At 39.8% G+C, this 17,937-nt stretch overlaps 1 protein-coding gene across 2 annotated transcripts; it reads left to right on the top strand.

The window, feature by feature from the left end:
• The first annotated feature begins 507 nt into the window (after nucleotides 1-507).
• LOC140560957 (solute carrier family 35 member F5-like) lies at nucleotides 508-17,874 on the top strand. 2 transcript variants are annotated; one of them, XM_072685696.1, is made up of 16 exons: nucleotides 508-653; nucleotides 3,133-3,223; nucleotides 3,358-3,463; nucleotides 4,449-4,598; nucleotides 5,441-5,503; nucleotides 6,808-6,880; nucleotides 7,952-8,127; nucleotides 8,272-8,353; nucleotides 8,582-8,669; nucleotides 9,303-9,367; nucleotides 10,137-10,241; nucleotides 10,335-10,494; nucleotides 11,676-11,766; nucleotides 13,646-13,800; nucleotides 14,803-14,899; nucleotides 17,021-17,874. In XM_072685696.1, exons 2-15 carry the CDS (start codon nucleotides 3,210-3,212, stop codon nucleotides 14,882-14,884), a joined length of 1,410 nt encoding a protein of 469 aa, XP_072541797.1. In that variant the 5' UTR covers nucleotides 508-653; nucleotides 3,133-3,209; the 3' UTR covers nucleotides 14,885-14,899; nucleotides 17,021-17,874. The 2 variants fall into 2 exon arrangements, with proteins under 2 accessions (XP_072541797.1, XP_072541798.1); XM_072685697.1 differs by lacking the exon at nucleotides 508-653 and adding an exon at nucleotides 2,216-2,677.
• The last annotated feature ends 63 nt before the right edge of the window (nucleotides 17,875-17,937 follow it).

The raw sequence follows: 17,937 nt of genomic DNA, 5'->3' as shown, positions 1-17,937 counted from the left end.
GTGATATGATATTAATATGAATTAAACTTGTAAACATTGTCCCAAGGGATGTTATTATTTATAGAGTAGAAAACAGAATCATACAAAACCCCCCGTATTTTAACCCCCCCGTATTTATGGCTTTCAATATAATTTACCTAAACCACTGATCTTTCGGGTAATATTGTTTTATTTTTTTGTTTGTTTTTGGCATGGCCTATAAATTGACCTACTTCCTTAAACACGTCCTTCCTTACTGCACTTCTCTACATTTAAAAAACTTCAGTAAATACAGTAAAATATATGAATAATATATATATATATATATATATAATGAATTTGTCCAAAGCTGCAGTCCACCAGAGGATGAGGTGAAAAGCGTCACGCCAAACATGAGAGGAATCGCCCCGTCTCCGTTGCATTCTGGGAGAATGAGTTTTCCTACGTAAACTACAGAGTTAATTTCAAGTTCGCGCGACGGATATTGGAAACTACATTTACCATAATACAAAAGCGCTGAGTGAAGTCATGAGTGTGAGACCGAACACATAAAAGTCATGTAAATATTTACCACCCAGACAAGTTGTCATTCTGTTCAAAGCAGAGAATTGCAGTTAACCCCGCCTGCTAATACATGAAGACGAAGGACTTCGAGACTGCGACGACTGCAGCAGGTAGCTAATGTAGATGTTTCCGGATACATGTCGTTTTTAAGTTTCTTACACTGGTTAGATTAACTGTGCAGTCGAACTACCAAGTGATCCTGCCAGCCTTCTGTGCCTTACCTGACTGCTGCTGGACCTGCTTTTCTAAAACGCATTTGGTTTTTATTAAAAAATTAGCAAAAGTTAAATTATGAATTGATAAGGGTGTCATAGGCTTGGTTTAACAACAACACGCAGCTCAGTTCTGTCTAGTGACCACTGTGCCGTCCGGAAATGGCACCCACCGACACGTGCCACCTCACTAATGGCACCTGCCACTGATACCTGTTCACAAACAGCACTAGCCGCTACCGCTGCTGGCTGCTAGATGTGAGGACGTCGAAGAAATGTAGCTAGTGCTATAGTTTGTGGCTTTTTTGGTTAGTTGCTTAGCTATATATTTTTTTAAAGAGCACAGAGTTTGTTTTGAACTCGCACGGACATTTAACAGGCTGGTGTGGGTGTATTAGTATCTGTTGACTGAATGGGAACGATTGCTGTAAATAATAAAGTAATCTGCATACTTATTAAACACACGTTTAAAAAAACGTTTGCATTTTACTGAACCTCAGGTACCATTGGTCTAAACGACTAGTGCCTCTGGAGTTAGCTATTGCCTTTACCGAATGGCAGGTGCCAGTGGTCTCAATGACTGGTGGCACCGGAGTTAGCCATTGCCTCTACTGAACGGCAGGTGCCACTGGAGCTGGCTGTTGCCTCTACTGAATGGTGGGTGCCACTGGAGCTGGCTGTTGCCTCTACTGAATGGCAGGTGCCACTGGTCTAAATGACTAGGGCCACTGGAGCTGGCTGTTGCCTCTACTGAATGGCAGGTGCCACTGGAGCTGGCTGTTGCCTCTACTGAATGGCAGGTGCCACTGGAGCTGGCTGTTGCCTCTACTGACTGGTGGGTGCCACTGGTCTAAATGACTAATGCCACTGGAGCTGGCTGTTGCCTCTACTGAATGGCAGGTGCCACTGGAGCTGGCTGTTGCCTCTACTGAATGGCAGGTGCCACTGGAGCTGGCTGTTGCCTCTACTAAACGGCAGGTGCCACTGGAGCTGGCTGTTGCCTCTACTGAATGGCAGGTGCCACTGGAGCTGGCTGTTGCCTCTACTGAATGGCAGGTGCCACTGGAGCTGGCTGTTGCCTCTACTGAATGGCAGGTGCCACTGGAGCTGGCTGTTGCCTCTACTAAACGGCAGGTGCCACTGGAGCTGGCTGTTGCCTCTACTGAATGGCAGGTGCCACTGGAGCTGGCTGTTGCCTCTACTAAACGGCAGGTGCCACTGGAGCTGGCTGTTGCCTCTACTGAATGGCAGGTGCCCCTGGTCTAAATTACTAGGGCCACTGGAGCTGGCTGTTGCCTCTACTGAATGGCAGGTGCCACTGGAGCTGTACTGAATGGCTGGTGCCAATTGTTTAATGATTAGTCCCAGTACAATGAAAAATGCCTTTCTCGTGTGTTTTTATAAATATGCAGATACATTCCTGTTTAGTCAAAAAGTAGCACATATACACTCACAGCAGCTTGTGCGAGTGTATTGTTGGAATGATAAAAACAACTAACCAACAAAGCCAAAAACTGTACATTCCTGCATCTTCCTCAAATCTACCCGTCCCCATCACTTTTCAAAGATTTTGATGACCGATTATGAAGTTACAATGAGCCGCTAGTTAGCATAGCTGAGTAGCCAGTGTGCAAAGCCACTGGTTTCCTCACAGGAGTTGTCTTTTCTAATGTGTGCAGTGGCACATGTCAGCGGGTGCCACTTCCTGGTGCCAGATGCCAATCAGAGACCCGTGCTGGATATTTGCAGTAGATCTTCATCCGACTACTAAAATACAATCTTAGTCTTATCTGCAGCAACTATTAGTGTTCCTTAAAAAACTATCACCAGATTTTCTTCATTGTACTCGTTTCAGCAGTAATTATTACACTCCAGTCACTTGTTGATGAACATGGCCCAAGAGCTGAAGAGCGGACACAGTGGTAGAGAAACTCTTTATATAATCTTTTATCTCATTTTGTTGAGGATAAGAAAACCCCATTTGTAACGCCAGGCTTTAAAAAAAATCTAAATATTCAGCTGATTGTCTATATAGCTCATTCAGATCCACTCCTTGGTGTTTAGAATAGAAAAGCCTGGAGAACACGCTCTCATTACTACTGTATGCATCATAGTATTGTTTATTTACAGACACTTTTATCCACAGTAACTCACAGTGTGTTCCAGGGAGTGGGGAATAAAAGCCAAGGCAGCAGTGTTATCCGCTACACTATTCCACTTTACAGTTTACGCTCAACACTTTAATAAGTTGGTGGCTCCCGGTGCTAGCCTGGTCATTATTATACAGTGCTTGTTTAGAAGATGAAAATCATTCTTTGTAATGTACAGTACACTGTCCTACAGCTCTTCATGTCTTCTTTTATGCAATTTGCTCTAGGTTGTAGTGACTGTGTGATGCAGGCTTTGTGCCACATTGTGGAGTGAGGCTGGCTGTGACAGGTGTGTCCGTTTCTAATGCGTCCGGCACGGTAAGGGCATTTACTCAGCCACTAGGATTGGCTTTCTGCTGAAATGTCACTGCTTTGTACTGCAGACTGCTGAAACCTACATCTAAGCCAAATGTAAATAAGGCATTATCTTCATTGCCTATGTGTATGTGTAGGATGAGCTGGGGGGTATGCGGTCCCCAGAAGAGGAGGCTTGTGCTGGGCGTGGTCATTCTGCTGCTTGTGGATGTAATATGGGTTGCATCATCTGAACTCACTGCAGTAAGATCCACATGCAGTTTTTTTAAATAGATTTTTTTTACAGAAGAAATAATTTTACAAATAAAACGAGCGTATAATCTGGTATGCAATATTCTTAATATTTAATGTATTATTATTATTATTATTATTATTATATTGAGTTATACTACACCATGATTATTATATTATGATTAAGAATATGTTGACTTTTATCAATAATTTGTACATACTGTTGCCTTTGGTTTGCTCACTGGGGGTCTTAGGTTTTTCATGTATTCTTATGTTGTTGATTTCTTGTCTTTTTACTAATTACTGATTGTGTAAAGCTGCTTTGTGACACCACCAGTTGTAAAAAGCACTATACAAATAAATTATTCTTACTGTTTTAATGCGTAAAAGTCCCCAGGCCATACAGTTTATGATGACTGAGCTGCAGAAAGTCCCTTTTAAATTCATGATTGTTGTAATGTAACAACCTTGACCTTTGCTATTCATTGCCCATTCGGCCTTCAACGGCTTAACCCATCCCATTTTTGTTAATGTGATGAGAAAACTTACAAGTTAAAGGCTTTTCCTTGTAAAGGATTCATATTTTCCTAAATATTTTTTTTACTAGTCATTGACATTTTTGTGTCCGAATGTAACAGGGTGTTGTGTTCAATTCAGCCAGAGCTGTTTTTAAACATGGCCTACCACTTTTCACCTTTGAAGGGTTCTGATAGTGAGAATATATTTTATTTATATTTATTTATAATACAGAATTAAACACCATAATATATGAGAGGCTAAAAAGGGTCGTGTAGAAATGATTTAAGACTGTTTTGGTGTTTAAAAAAGCATGTAAGATTCAGGGAGTTCAAGGAGGGGAAAAAAAACATTTAAAAAGCAAGAAAAACATAGTATTTTAGCCCTTTGACAAATTGTTTGTGTATGCAATTTATAATTGTGTGTGTGTGTGTGTGTGTGTGTGTGTGTGTGTGTGTGTGTGTGTGTGTGTGTGTGTCAGTATGTCTTCGTGCAGCAGCAGTACAGTAAGCCCTTTTTCAGCACGTTTGTGAAGACCTCCATGTTCATGTTGTATTTACTTGGCTTCCTCTTCTGGAAACCATGGAGACAGCAGTGTGCAGCCCGTTACCAGCAACAGCTCAGCACCCTTGTGAGTTCTCCAGCTGTCTTCGTCTCACTTTTGATAGCTTGTAGTTTTAACATGACCACTAACCCTGTATAAGGTGGCAACATCCAGTGGTAGGCTGGTCATAACATGCGTAAATTTTTCCTTTCATCAAAAGCATAGAACTGTTCCTCCCAAATGCAGAATGAGCGTGGAGCAGCGATAGCTGAGCAAAAACAACTTCAGCCATGAGACTTGGGTTTTTAATGGTTTAATTATTTATATCCCATTGGTGTTGTTAGTGGATTTAAAGATGTCATTTCTGTAGACACTGCCAGAAGCATTTAGAATACAGATGGAAGGATTGATCAGCTATGTAGTGCTAGCTGCGCAAGCTTGCAAATGGTGATCAACAGATAAATTAGGTGCTTGTCAGATCATACAATCCATATTTTGCAAATTGCTGCAGCATAGCTCACTCACAGCTGCCAAACCCCATTCAAGTCAGTGTTGAAATCCTCTCTGGGTGCTGAATTGCCGATTTGTGCCGAGAATGTAGATGCAGATCAGGTAGAAACAGTGCCGATGGTGGTGATGGTGTTGCTACCCTCAACCTCCTTACCCCTCGCAGGCTAGCAGACACTAGCGCCAGCCTTGACTGTTTATCTACCTTAAAATGAGGGCCAGTGGCATTAACCAACGTTAAGATATCCTGAACGCAGAACCAGCACAGCAAGAGGCATTTCAAATATATCATTAGTTTTCATGTGTTCTTTAACTGAGTATTAGTTTGTCTGCACTGTTCGCTGTTGCATGTTATAATGGCTGTGTGCAGATTTTAAAGCAACTGATATAGTTTGGTGTGTGTTTGTTTTTTTCTGTACCAGATTCCTGATGCTGATTTTTATGTGTCTGCCGGTGGAACTGAAAACAGCTTTAACAACTCCTTAGTGAGTATACTGTCAAACCGAAGCACGCGCTATGTGCAGTGTACACGAAAATCAGTCAAGAACAGTTTTGTTCTTGATTACACGGCTTGATTACAGCCAGCTGAAGGGAACTGCGAGATGTTGCTTCCAAGACATAACACAAGAATTTGATTGGGGTCTACACAATTGAAAGAAAATCCACATCACATCTCCCCACATCCAGCCTTATCAAAGCGCCAATAACTGTGACACTTCTAGATTTGTCACTGAGTGTTAGATTTTGTTTTTCCTGTGATTTAAGATTGTAAAGTATCTGTGAACCATGATTAAACTGTGTGATTTGAGCACAAAGGCCAGTTAAGCATGTTCGCCAAGACTGCAGTTGCCTATGTAAGGGCAGTGGGTTTATAGAGGTCATAAGAGGACTTTGTTATTGTCTAATCTTCATGGACCCTACCCTTCATGTGCTCTGTGTAGATATGTTGATGGCATTAGAGATGGCAAAATTGCTTGTTTTTTTGTTCTGTTTAAAGTCTGCTAAACTAAGCAGGGAACCCTGACTGCGAAGACATGTACGACACAATATGATAATGTGATGATCAGCCATAACATTAACACCACCTGCCTAATACTGTGTAGGTTCCTCTTGGCCCACTTAACATCTCTGACCCATCAAATCCTGGCCTCCACAAGACCTCTGATGGTGTCCTGTGGTATCTGGCACTAAGGCATTAGCACCAGGTCCTTTAAAGTCCTGTAAGTTGTGAGGTGGGACCTCCATGGATTGCATATATAAGGTTTAAGGTGCATGTATTTGTCACTGTAATATGTACAGCGAAATGTGTCCTCTGCATTTTACCCATCTGTGGTAGTGAAAACACCCACACCCACACCCACACACACACACCCAAAGCGATGGACAGCCAACTCCAGGGCCTGGGGAGCAGAGAGGGTTAAGGGCCTTGCTCAGGGGCTTTAGCTAGAACATGACATCACCCAAGACAAAAACATTACTTATGGTCAAAGTGCAACCATTTGACATCATCTCCGTGAGGAACTGGGAATGTATTCCTAAAGGCATTTTGCCTGTATGTCACATTTTGTTTTGTAATGAACAAAACCTTGGGTTTATACATAATAGATTTGTATAGTATTACCCAAGTAGCCCTTTTATTTTATTTATTTTTTTATTTTTTAATAAGGTAAAGGTGTATCAGTGCGGTCAGGGCCATCTTACCAAACAAATTCATCTGAATATATCTAAACAGTGAGCTGCCTTATTCTGAGTGTGTGTAAATGAGTGCATATGTATCTTTGTTCTGCAGAGTGAGCCCCTGTATGTGCCGGTGAAATTTAAGGATGTTCCTGAGGGCAGTGGCAATCGAGAGTCTAAGACTCGTACGTATTCCACCAAAAAAAGAAACAAAACATGTGCTAGTACAGTCTTATGCTAGTGCATGAGCACCTTTGTTGTTGAATGTAAATTAAGTAAAATCATTGGACACCTCACAGAATCACTACTTAGTAACACCCCCTTTGTCAGAAATCGCAGCTTGCAAACACTTGCAAAAAGCTTTTTATGGTCTATTTACAGATTTTAGATCAGAGGGTCATTCAGAAAGCTTCAGTTTGTGTCTCTCCAGGTAGCCCATGGTGGTGTATGTTTTGGTTCATTATCTTGTTGTGGAAGCTATCTTTTTTTAGCTTCAGCCACAGATGCATGTAGGATTTCCATGCATTTTATGGAATCCATTCTTTTCTCCAGCCATGCAATACTGCCAGTGCCACTGGTGGCAACAAATCCCTAATGTATAACAGATCCACCTCCATGCTTCACAGTTGGCAAGGTGTTTTTACATGAAATTCAGTTTCTTTTTCCCCCAAATATACCTTTGCTGATTGTAGTCAAAGATTTCTGTTGGACTTTATTAGTCAACAGCTACTTGTAGTAACAGCTACTTGTAGTATACTTCACATGCTGGTTGCAGGTAAGGATTTCTTTTTCTGACTATTCCCAAAAGATTGTAGAACATTGCACCATCACTCTTTCCTAAACTAAACCTTTCACCAGGGTTTGGGTTGCTTTTCTTACCAGCATTTGATCAGTTCTCTCTGAGGGTTTTTCAGACTTCATTCTGACTTTCACAATTCCCCTGCTCTTTTTAATAGCGTCATGCACTGTGGAAACAGCAAGTTGAAAGCAGCATTGATTACTTTTGTTTGCAGGTCTTTAGGCAGTTGCATAGAGGAGCCCAGTTGATGAGCGTTACCATAATGTTTGAAGATTCAGAGAATTACTAAAGCTTGAAAATTAGCTTTATGAATCAGCTAACCGTTGCAACACTGCTTTTGCAGTGCTTAGGTTGTCCAGACTTTTGCACAGGCATATAAGAAAGGTCCCCATTTTTTCCTGTTTTTCTTTGTACATGTTTGTTTTGGCGATGTGTGTTCCTGTTTATGCGGGTGTAGCTGTGAGGAAGCAGCGTGTGCGGTTCAGTAATGTGATGGAGGTGCGTGAGCTGCCCCACTCTCAGGCTTTGGAAGCCAAACTGTCCCGCATGTCACATACGACCACTCCACTCAGGATTATGGGAAAGCTCAATATCAGTGCCGTGGCCAGAATCAGCTTCTTCTTCTGCTTTGTGGTGAGAAATAAATAAAATGGACACACACACACACAAATAAGATAATCCTTAAGATAAGATAATCCTTTATTAGTCTTGCAGTGGGGGAATACACACAAACCACAGCATCCTGAGTGAATGTTAAATCTCTTTGTCTCTTTTTAGTGGTTCCTGGCTAATCTGGCCTATCAGGAGGCTCTGACAGACACACAGGTGGCTATTGTAAACATTCTGTCTTCCACCTCAGGTGAGCACACAGGGACTTGATGCTTGCAGTTTAAACATGAACTATTTTCACACCCACACAGTTATTTCTGGAAAGTCTGCATAATTTTTTTTTGTTTCCAGTTGATCCTCATAATTCACAGCCCTGTTTGAGCTCTTATTTAAAAGCATGTGTATTTCTTCATTATGAGAATGAATCACTGTGAAAAACCCATTGACAAAAACGGATGTGTGTGTTTTGGGATATCAGGTCTTTTTACTTTGATCTTGGCTGCCATATTTCCCAGTAACAGCAGTGATCGCTTCACACTCTCCAAACTGTTGGCTGTTATGCTGAGGTGAGATCAGCATGGAATTAAATACCTCCTAAATATCTCTTTTAACATCATCTGCTACCCATATGCATTTACACAAAACTATATTTTCATATCTGAAGACTATATTAGTAGATACACCACATGGAAAAAAGTATTGGGACACCCGCTCATTCATTGCTTCTTCCAAAATAAAGGATATTAAAAAAGAATTCACCCTGCTTTAATAGGAGTAGCTGTCTCTACTGTCCAGGAAAGGTTTCTAATTGATTTTGGAACACTGCTGTGAGGATTTGTTTGCATTCAGTGATCAGAGTGTTAGTGAAGTCAGGATGTTGGATGCTCATCACCCCACCTTATCCACAGCTCCCCAGTTTACCCCAAAAGCAGTGTGTATGAAGCGCCAACCATCATTCTACAGAACACAATTCCACTGCTCCACAGCTCAATTCTGCGGGACTCTATACCCCTCTAGCTCCGCCTGGCATTAGCCATGGTACCAGTGGGTTCATGTTTATCTGCTCCAGAGAGTACAGAGACTAGACTGTATGTGTCTGCATTTGCACATCTGTGTCAGCAGTGGGTGCAGCTTAAATTAGCTGAATGCATTCATGAGAAGGAGTTCCCTCAAATCTATTTTTTTTTTTTTTTTTGTAGCATGGTGGGAGTGGCCGTGGTCAGTATCTCTGCAATGGACAGTCCTGGTGGAAAAGGCACTATTGGTACGTGTGGAAACTCCATGATCACTTGATTGTAGTATGATGAATGCTATAGCAGAACTTCTTGAATCCTAACTTGGCATGAGTGAAATAATAATTTGTGTGCCATATATGTTGTCCAAAAGTTTGTAGACCCGTTTAAGTTTACAACGTTTAGCTGATGCGCTTATCCAAAGTGACTTATGAGGTTACTTGTATTGCAGAGGTGGCCCAATGTCACTAATTGGTGTAGCGCAGCATAGTCTCCCAGACAGGGAATCGAACCCCAGCAAACACTGTCAATGTTTCCTCTGAGAATAAAGGCATCAGTAGGGGGTTTGACACCTTTGCTGCAGTCTTTCCACTAGATGTTGAGAATCTTATTTCATTTACTCATAAAGGCCCCAAAGGTTTTTGATTGAGCTCTGTTACACAAAAGAAACCAGTTCCACTGCTCCACAACCCAATACTGGGAGGATTAATACACCTCCAGCTGACACTTGTCATTGGGCATTGGGCTAGGTGACCATAGGTTTATAAGAAGTTTCAACAGAGCATCGCATTCTATTGGCACTTCATTGTGTTAATCTAAATGTCAGTAATGGATGCACCTTAAAGCAGCATCATGTAGCATTTTACCTAAACATTCTTGCATAATGCTGCTTTAAAGTCACTGAAATGTGGACATGTGGAAATAGATGTGTTTGGATATTTCTGGGCATATAGACTATGTTTCTTCTGGAAATAGTAGTGCTGTATCTTGAATGACTAAAGTGACCTGCCTTTCTTCCAGGCTCTCTCTGGTCATTGCTAGGGGCTGTGTTGTATGCCATCTACATCGTTATGCTAAAGAGAAAAGTTGATCGAGAAGAGAGGTTGGACATCCCAATGTTCTTTGGTTAGTAGACTATGCAAACGCACACAGACACACACATAGACTCTTAACTTCTCATACTCCTAATATTCATGGTGTTTGTGTGCATTTGTGTAGGATTTGTGGGCTTATTTAACCTGCTGTTGTTATGGCCTGGCTTTGTGCTGTTGCATTACTCTGGGCTGGAGTCGTTCGAGATGCCGAGTCAGCTGGTGATCAGCTACATTCTTATCAATGGCCTGATTGGGACCGTGCTGTCTGAATTCCTCTGGTTATGGTATGTGAAATAGCATGTTAGTGTGCAATAGCAGAAAACAGTGTGCAGTAGGTTAACATTCAGCTTCAGCTGTGTGGGCTGCTGTGTACACAGATGTAGGAGTGTATTTGCTGGTCATGTGTAGGGTGTGGTTAAGCCTTAGACGTCATGGTTGTAATCAGCGATTAAAGTATGTTGTAATTGAGCTGAATTATTTTTACTCATAGTTCACTGTAACAGAGAAAGTCTGTCAAACCTTCAAAATGGGAATAACCGTTTTAACCTTCAATAGAAGTCAATGTAAAAAAAGATTTTAAGTCGTTTTGAGCATTTCTACTGGTCCATTTATTATGCCATTTTGCCAAATTCAAATCAGATCAAAAAGGTCATATTAGGACAAAATAAACATAAAAATAAACATAGAAATAATTTTTCACCACTCTACACTATGGAAGATCAGCATTTCTTGCTGCTGGGCTCCCTCTACAGTCATAATTCCGCACTTTGAGCCACCGCTAAAGGACCTGTTTCTCTGGACAAGCTGAAAAATACAGAAGCAACAGTGAAAATAAGACATGAATTGTGAATTGATGTGGTACAATAATATTACAGGGTTTTACACAGAAAAAGGCTCCTCTAAAGTTACTGCACTTAGCAGAGTGCCGAGCCTGGAGTAGCAACAACAGTGACTTTATTCTCCCTATTACATGTCAGTGGAGCATCACAATGATTTTAAAGCTTATTTTGTAAGGTTATTTAAAGGTAAAGATGCTACATTGTATTGCTGCTTTAGCAATACAAATAATGCAGACAAACAAATACAAAACATAGAAAACTGGTGCTAATCAGTTGATAATTGAATGTAAATGTGATTCACTGCATAACTATGCAGTCAGTAATTATGCCGTAGTAAAATGATGTAACAGCTCTCAACGTTTGAGGGTTGGTTTGTTTTTTTATACACATTGTATCATGTGGTGACTTGATGGCATTCTAAGTGACTAGACAAATGCCATTGTCCTCGAGGGCACAGTTTGCAGACAGCACAAGTTCTTTTTATAATCACTCAAACAGGTTAAAGCCAGACAATTTACATTACTTCTACAGCTTAGGGTTAGGCTTAGGTTTAGTCTTATGTTAGAATTATATCTTAAAATAGGTCTCCAAAAGGATACAATAACAATGTGTTTGTGTTTTGACAGGGGATGTTTTCTTACCTCCTCTCTGATTGGGACTTTGGCTCTAAGTCTGACAATTCCATTGTCCATCATGACGGATATATGCATGCAGAAGGTGAGTGTTGTGTAGGAACAGGCGATCGCATTTAAACAGTGTGTATTTTTAGATTTGTTTGAGTGACGATTTTTTGAATTATGCTGTCCTAAATGTATATAATTTTCAGTATATAGTCACTGTTGCTCCAAAATGGCACCTTTTACAGTAGACAGAGAAAACAAACTTTCAGTGGAAGTAAAGAAATAAACAGAAATCATTCCAAGTAATTTTGGAGCACTTCTGACTCAATGTAAAGAACAACTGCCAAATTCAAATTTTGTGAAAAACCGCAATATAGGGACACAAGCTTTTTGCGCAACAGCCAAACATGGCGCAATCTGTAATGTTATGGATAGTTTTGGTAGTTGTTTAGTCTAACACACTGGATTTGAAATGAACAAATGAATATGCACTCAAAAATCTCAATTCAGTTCAATTCAAGAATATTTACAACTAAATTACAATTAAAGCACTTTTTACATCTTCACATTTCAGTTGACCATAATGCATATTGTAATGTAATGCATTTCTATTGGGTCTATTCATCCAGGATTATTTACACAGTGTACAGAACAGCTACAGGGTTCACATGTTGGAGAATCTAATAACGGACAAAGAGATTCATGTTTTTCATTGGACAACATTTTTAATGACCGCTTGATGTATGAAGCTATTTTTATTTTCTGCCTGAGGGCACAGTGCAGTGTGTTCTGAGTGGGGTTCAGTTAGGGTGATTGATTGGATTGAGTAGTACTTCTGAAAATATGCAGGTGGGCACTCTGACATGTTTGTCTGGCAACCTTGCATTCCTATGCTACCATGTTTCACAGATAAAGTGGAATGCTTGGATCATGAGCAGCATTTTTCCACACTTGCCTCATTCCGTCTCTCTGGTACTGGTTCATCTTCATGCCATCTGTCCATGAGTTTATCCCAAAAGACGCAGTCGTTTTATGCATTTTTTTACGAAGTATGTCCAGCATGTAAATAATGAACACAAAACTATAAATGTTTACAGAGGTAGGTCTTCTGTCTATTCATTTAGGTATCATTTAGGAAACACCTGCCTCCTTGAGAGCACTCTTGACATGACTAGATGTTGTGAAGAAACAATTTAAACGGGGCACTTTGTTTATCCTGGGCTGTGTAGTTTTCCCAATTTAATTCAGCATTATGCGAGAATTGCCATTTTCTTGCTCCTTAAAGGAGCGTCTATGTGAACTACTAAGCATTAACACGTTTCATGGCACGGCTATTTTTAAAATGTAAGGAGTAGAAAGTATACAATTGTGTGAAAATGTAAGGAGTAAAAGTAAAAAGTCAAGTAATACAAAGTAAAGTATAAATAACCAAAATGTCTACTTAAGTAAGGTATCCTTCAGCTAGGAAGTTTAATACCCACTTTCAGCCACCTCTAGAGGACACACTTTTTGGACAAGCTGCGTGATCTGTCACTAAAAGTTAAAGAAACATATAGACTTGGTAGAGCAATATTACTGGATTTTATACAAATATATTATGCAGCGTAACTCTGTTCTCGCAAGGGTTGTCCCGCCTACTTCACCAGAGTTATAGTGAAGTCAGTCTGCAGTCAGTCTGCAGTCTAAAGCCCAGCGTAGCAATGATGGAGATGCATTTCTTCATATTACTGGTCAGTGGAGCGTCACAATGATTTTGAAGCTGGTAAAAATGCTGCATAGTGCTGCATAAAGTGCAAATATATTCAAATTAAACCGATATTCCCCTTGTTAACCTTAAGTGTTTAATTACAAATTCTATATGTTGTACAAAGCAAGCAAACAAAAACGGTCATTTCCCATTTGCGAATGTGCTGCACTAAATATTTACAAATCTTTCAATAGTGCAGCCTAAACAGGCATTTGTGTGCATTTTCCAGGCGAGTTTCTCGTGGCTGTTCTTTGTGGGAGCAGTTCCAGTCTTTCTCTCCTTCTTCTTGGCTGCACTCCTGTGTCACTACAATAACTGGGACCCTGCAATGGTGGCGCTCCGGAGAGTCTTTTCTTTCTTCTGTCGCAAGAACAAGAATTACAGGTGTGGAATCCACTCAGCATTCAGAAAGTATATAATTAATGTTATATAAGTCAAAGTGTTTATTTAAGAAAAGGTGTCAAGTCTTCACATTCATTACTCGGGTAGAAGGCTATTTTTAAAATGTAAGGAGTAGAAAGTATACAATTGTGTGAAAATGTAAGGAGTAAAAGTAAAAAGTCAAGTAATAGAAAGTAAAGTATAGATAACCAAAATTTCTACTTAAGTAAGGTATCAAAGTATTTGTATCTGAAAACATATTTAAATATTAATATGAATAAATATTTGAATATTGTGTAAAATCAAATGAAAGCAATTAAAACAAATGCTGATTTTGATGTACTACATTATTTTATTAATGTCGTTTGTTAAATGTAGTAGAACAACTCTGACAATAAATGTTCTGGTAAGAAGCCAATCTCGATTTAATAATCTTTCTTCTAACATTTTCGTACATTACATTAAGGTTTCAAACATGTTTGGTCAAACAGGCAAGTCTAGATGAAAGTCCAGACACATTTTTGTAATGTAAAGGATATTTCTAACCCTATCTGTGTGGATTACAGGTTAAGGCGAGCATCACAAACTTTCTTAAGCAAGATTTCTCAGCACATAATACAGAATTACTTTTAAAAATAAATCAATAAATAAGAGTAGAAAGAGAACACTCTAGCAAGTTAAAGAAAACATGCAGTTTGTGTCAAGAATGGAAACCATGCATGTGATCTTTATACTTTTACCAAATTGTTGTTACATTTAAATCCATGTTTTTGTTTGTTTGTGTATTGTATTGTTTATTTGTTGCAGCATTTTACAGAATTGTCCAATAATATGCATACATCATTTAACAAATCACAGTAACAAAATGTTACTGAGGACACATAAAAACAAAGTGGCTGTAAAAGAAACCGCTTTCTGAGAAACCCCACTGAAGCATTATATGACTACTCATGTTATTAAAATAACCAAGTACATTTTGTAGTATTGTGCATTTGTGTTTTGTAGGCTAGCGGAGGACAGTGAACAGTGTGAGAGTCTGATCCCTCTGCAAAGTTCTGCCCTTGACAACAGAGCTTTCTGCTCCTGACCAGCACTTCAGCAGGTAAACTTTTGACCTTACGCACTAGTTAGTGGCCCAAACACAGCCAGTTTCGTGTTTTGCGTCATTCAGGTATTTATTTTTCCTAGACTTCACTATATTTATCATTTATTCATTATATTTTTTATGTTTAAATATGTTAGAGGTGGTGACTGTGTAATATATCAGAGATGACTACATGTTAATCAGATGTAAAGAACAACTAAAAACAGCATTCAGTATCAATCGCTTTACAGCAAATTACAATAAAATGGAAATTTGGAAAATATGTGTAGGATTAATGAGTACTGTTATGGCTGGGACAGGTTTAAAAAGGATTGTTTAAAGTTACATTGCCTTAAGTCTGTGCAGCTGGGTCTGTGGTGCCTGTCAAGCCTCAATTAGCAAAGACGACCATTAGCCTGGATAGAGTTTTGTTGCCATATTGCCATCTGCTGTGCACTTCAAGGCCGAGACGTAAACAAGAGCTCCGGAAATCTTTGAGCGCAGACGTTGGTGGTGTGGACGTTGTTTGGTTTGGTTTTATCTAATTACAAGCCAAGGCAGTCACGCAGCCTTGGAAACCCAGTATTCCAGAGCGCACTGAATGAATGCTGATTTCATTTTGAGTGTGAATCAACCTGAATGGTCCTATGAATACATACTGAGGCGAACGTCTGCTCTTTCTGAGCATGCTGACAGACTTTTAATTGGGTGTGTTTGAGTACGTGTTTATATTGAATTGTCAGGGAGAAAGATATGAAGAACATGTCTCAGCTTGAATCACCACCCACACGCACACATACTCACACAAACACACAGACATCTGTCTGCTGTTCTGAATTCACAGTTGTGGTCGGAAGTTACACTCATCACAGACGTGAATGTTAATGCAATATTGGGCTACCAGTGATTGCTTTAAATGTTCTTTTTCTGGGATACAGTGAGGGTACAACACACATTTGGGGGGCCAAAAATATACAGACACCAACATAGATTATTCAGATAATTCAGAAGAAAGCTGAGGCCAAAAGTTCCAGGATGTATTCGAACTTGCCAGGCCTTTTAACTTCCTGTTGGTGATAATGATTGACTACAGCTGGTAGCTTTTCTGCTGCCCACTTGTTCAAAGACCACATGAACAAAAGCCATCTGGAGCAAGGTTTTATAGTAAAATTAGACAAGCATTGGGTTGTTTGGCAGCAATCACCCGAGGTATGTTTGGAGGGGTAAAGGTAAGGCATTAAACCCCAAGAACACTGCACCAGCTATTAAGCATGTTGGTGGTAGCATCATCCGCTTGGGCTGTACAAAGTGGCTGAAATAATGAAGAAGGCCAAACCATCAGCTAGACTGTTGAAACTTTTCACAATAACTTATCCAATACAACTGGGTGTTCCTAAAGGGCTATAACCTTGAACACGCATCAAAGTTGGTTGTAGAATAGAGATTACACACATTACACACATTAGGCTTTTGGAATGGCCTTCCCAAAGACCTTCCCAAAGCCAACAAATTAAAATGAGCAAATGTTGTCCAGAAGAGTGGTCAAATGTCAAACCAGAAGTCTGCCAGAAGCTTGTTGATTGCTACCAACTTGCTATAGTATGCTTAACCAAATATTAGGTGTGCTGTATGTACTGTATATTTCTCACCCTGTCTGTGTAATTGTGATCCTGTGTTGATTTCTGAAAAACTGCCAACAGTTTTAAACTCATTCACACATTAATTTTGCATATGTCCTACATTAATTTTGCCCCAGAAAAAGAGAACCTTGAAAGCTCAATATCCCCATGACATTCATGTTCACACTGATTTGATGTCAGTTTTAGATCACAACTGTCATTCAGAAGAGATATCAAGGCAAATAATAAAATAGTAATAAAACAGATGATGCAGTGTAATAATTTATAAATAAATAATTATCTAGTATTATTTTTTCCTGACTAGCTTTATGTTGTTGCCAAAATATGCACAATACTGACAAAATACTGTTTGTTGTTTGGTGTGGAGAACTGAAACCTGCATTGGGTTGTTATTGTACAGAAAAATTGTTAATATGAAAAGTGATTTCAAACTATTGAACAGCAGTGTATAAGATGTGTCACGCTACCATTCCAATAAAAGTCCAATCTCTTCATACAGGGACAGAGAAGCAGCAAGTGACAATCTGAAACCTGCCAAATGCTGCCCAGAGCCACTGTGCCTCGTATCCTCTCATCACGTCCTTGTCCTCTCGTATGCCGTCGACCCTGTGAACCTGCGTCCCATGAGTTCCAATGATCTTGCCAATTTGGTCCTCATTGACTTGGCTGTGACTTCTTAGGGCAAGAACCTAGGTCTAGCAACCAGCATTCTCCAGACACACTACCCAGCCTGACAGATGGTCCAATCAGACCGTACACACAGACTGACCGTCCAATCACAGTATCCTAAAAAAGAGAGTCTGTTCAGGTATGCAAGAGCGGGGATTGCAATCTGCAGACTGAGCTCTTGAAAGAACACTAGCTGTCTTTGCACTTCAGCATATTTACAAGATTTCCAGAACTACAGTGTTGACTGTCAGATTTCTGATCGCTGTTAAACGAATACGGGCTGTATGCACTTGAAATTTGGTGATGATGGTTTTTGGTAAGCAGATTACTGGCTGGTAGATATGCAGATTTGCTGGTCTTTGAATCATAGTTTCTACAATCAGTTGCATATTACCTGTAATCTTGATAATCTTTGTACATAGTGTAGACCTTAGGGTATTGGCAAAGCCTGCATGACGAACACACCCTGTGATGACCACATATATTTATGATTTGATTGACAGCTGTGAAAATGAATCAGTGTTATAAAATACCCTTTTAATGGTGTATAAAATACACCGTTAAAACAGGACTACAAACTGCAACAAGAGGAGTTCATTTTCCATTAAGCTGCAGCCTGTATTCAGTATGCTGTGCTGAATTTCCAAATACAGTGCGAATTCCAGTAAAAACACTTTCAGCTCATGTGTGGGTTTTTTCCCTCTTTCTTTCACTTTAAGTTCCAGTTAAAATCCTCTTTTGTTTTTT

This window comes from Salminus brasiliensis, chromosome 8 (genome assembly GCF_030463535.1).
Source record: "Salminus brasiliensis chromosome 8, fSalBra1.hap2, whole genome shotgun sequence".
In the NCBI taxonomy this organism is placed as follows: domain Eukaryota; kingdom Metazoa; phylum Chordata; class Actinopteri; order Characiformes; family Bryconidae; genus Salminus; species Salminus brasiliensis.
Note: the sequence above shows the minus strand (reverse complement) of the source record. Positions and strands in the feature narration are given on the sequence as shown.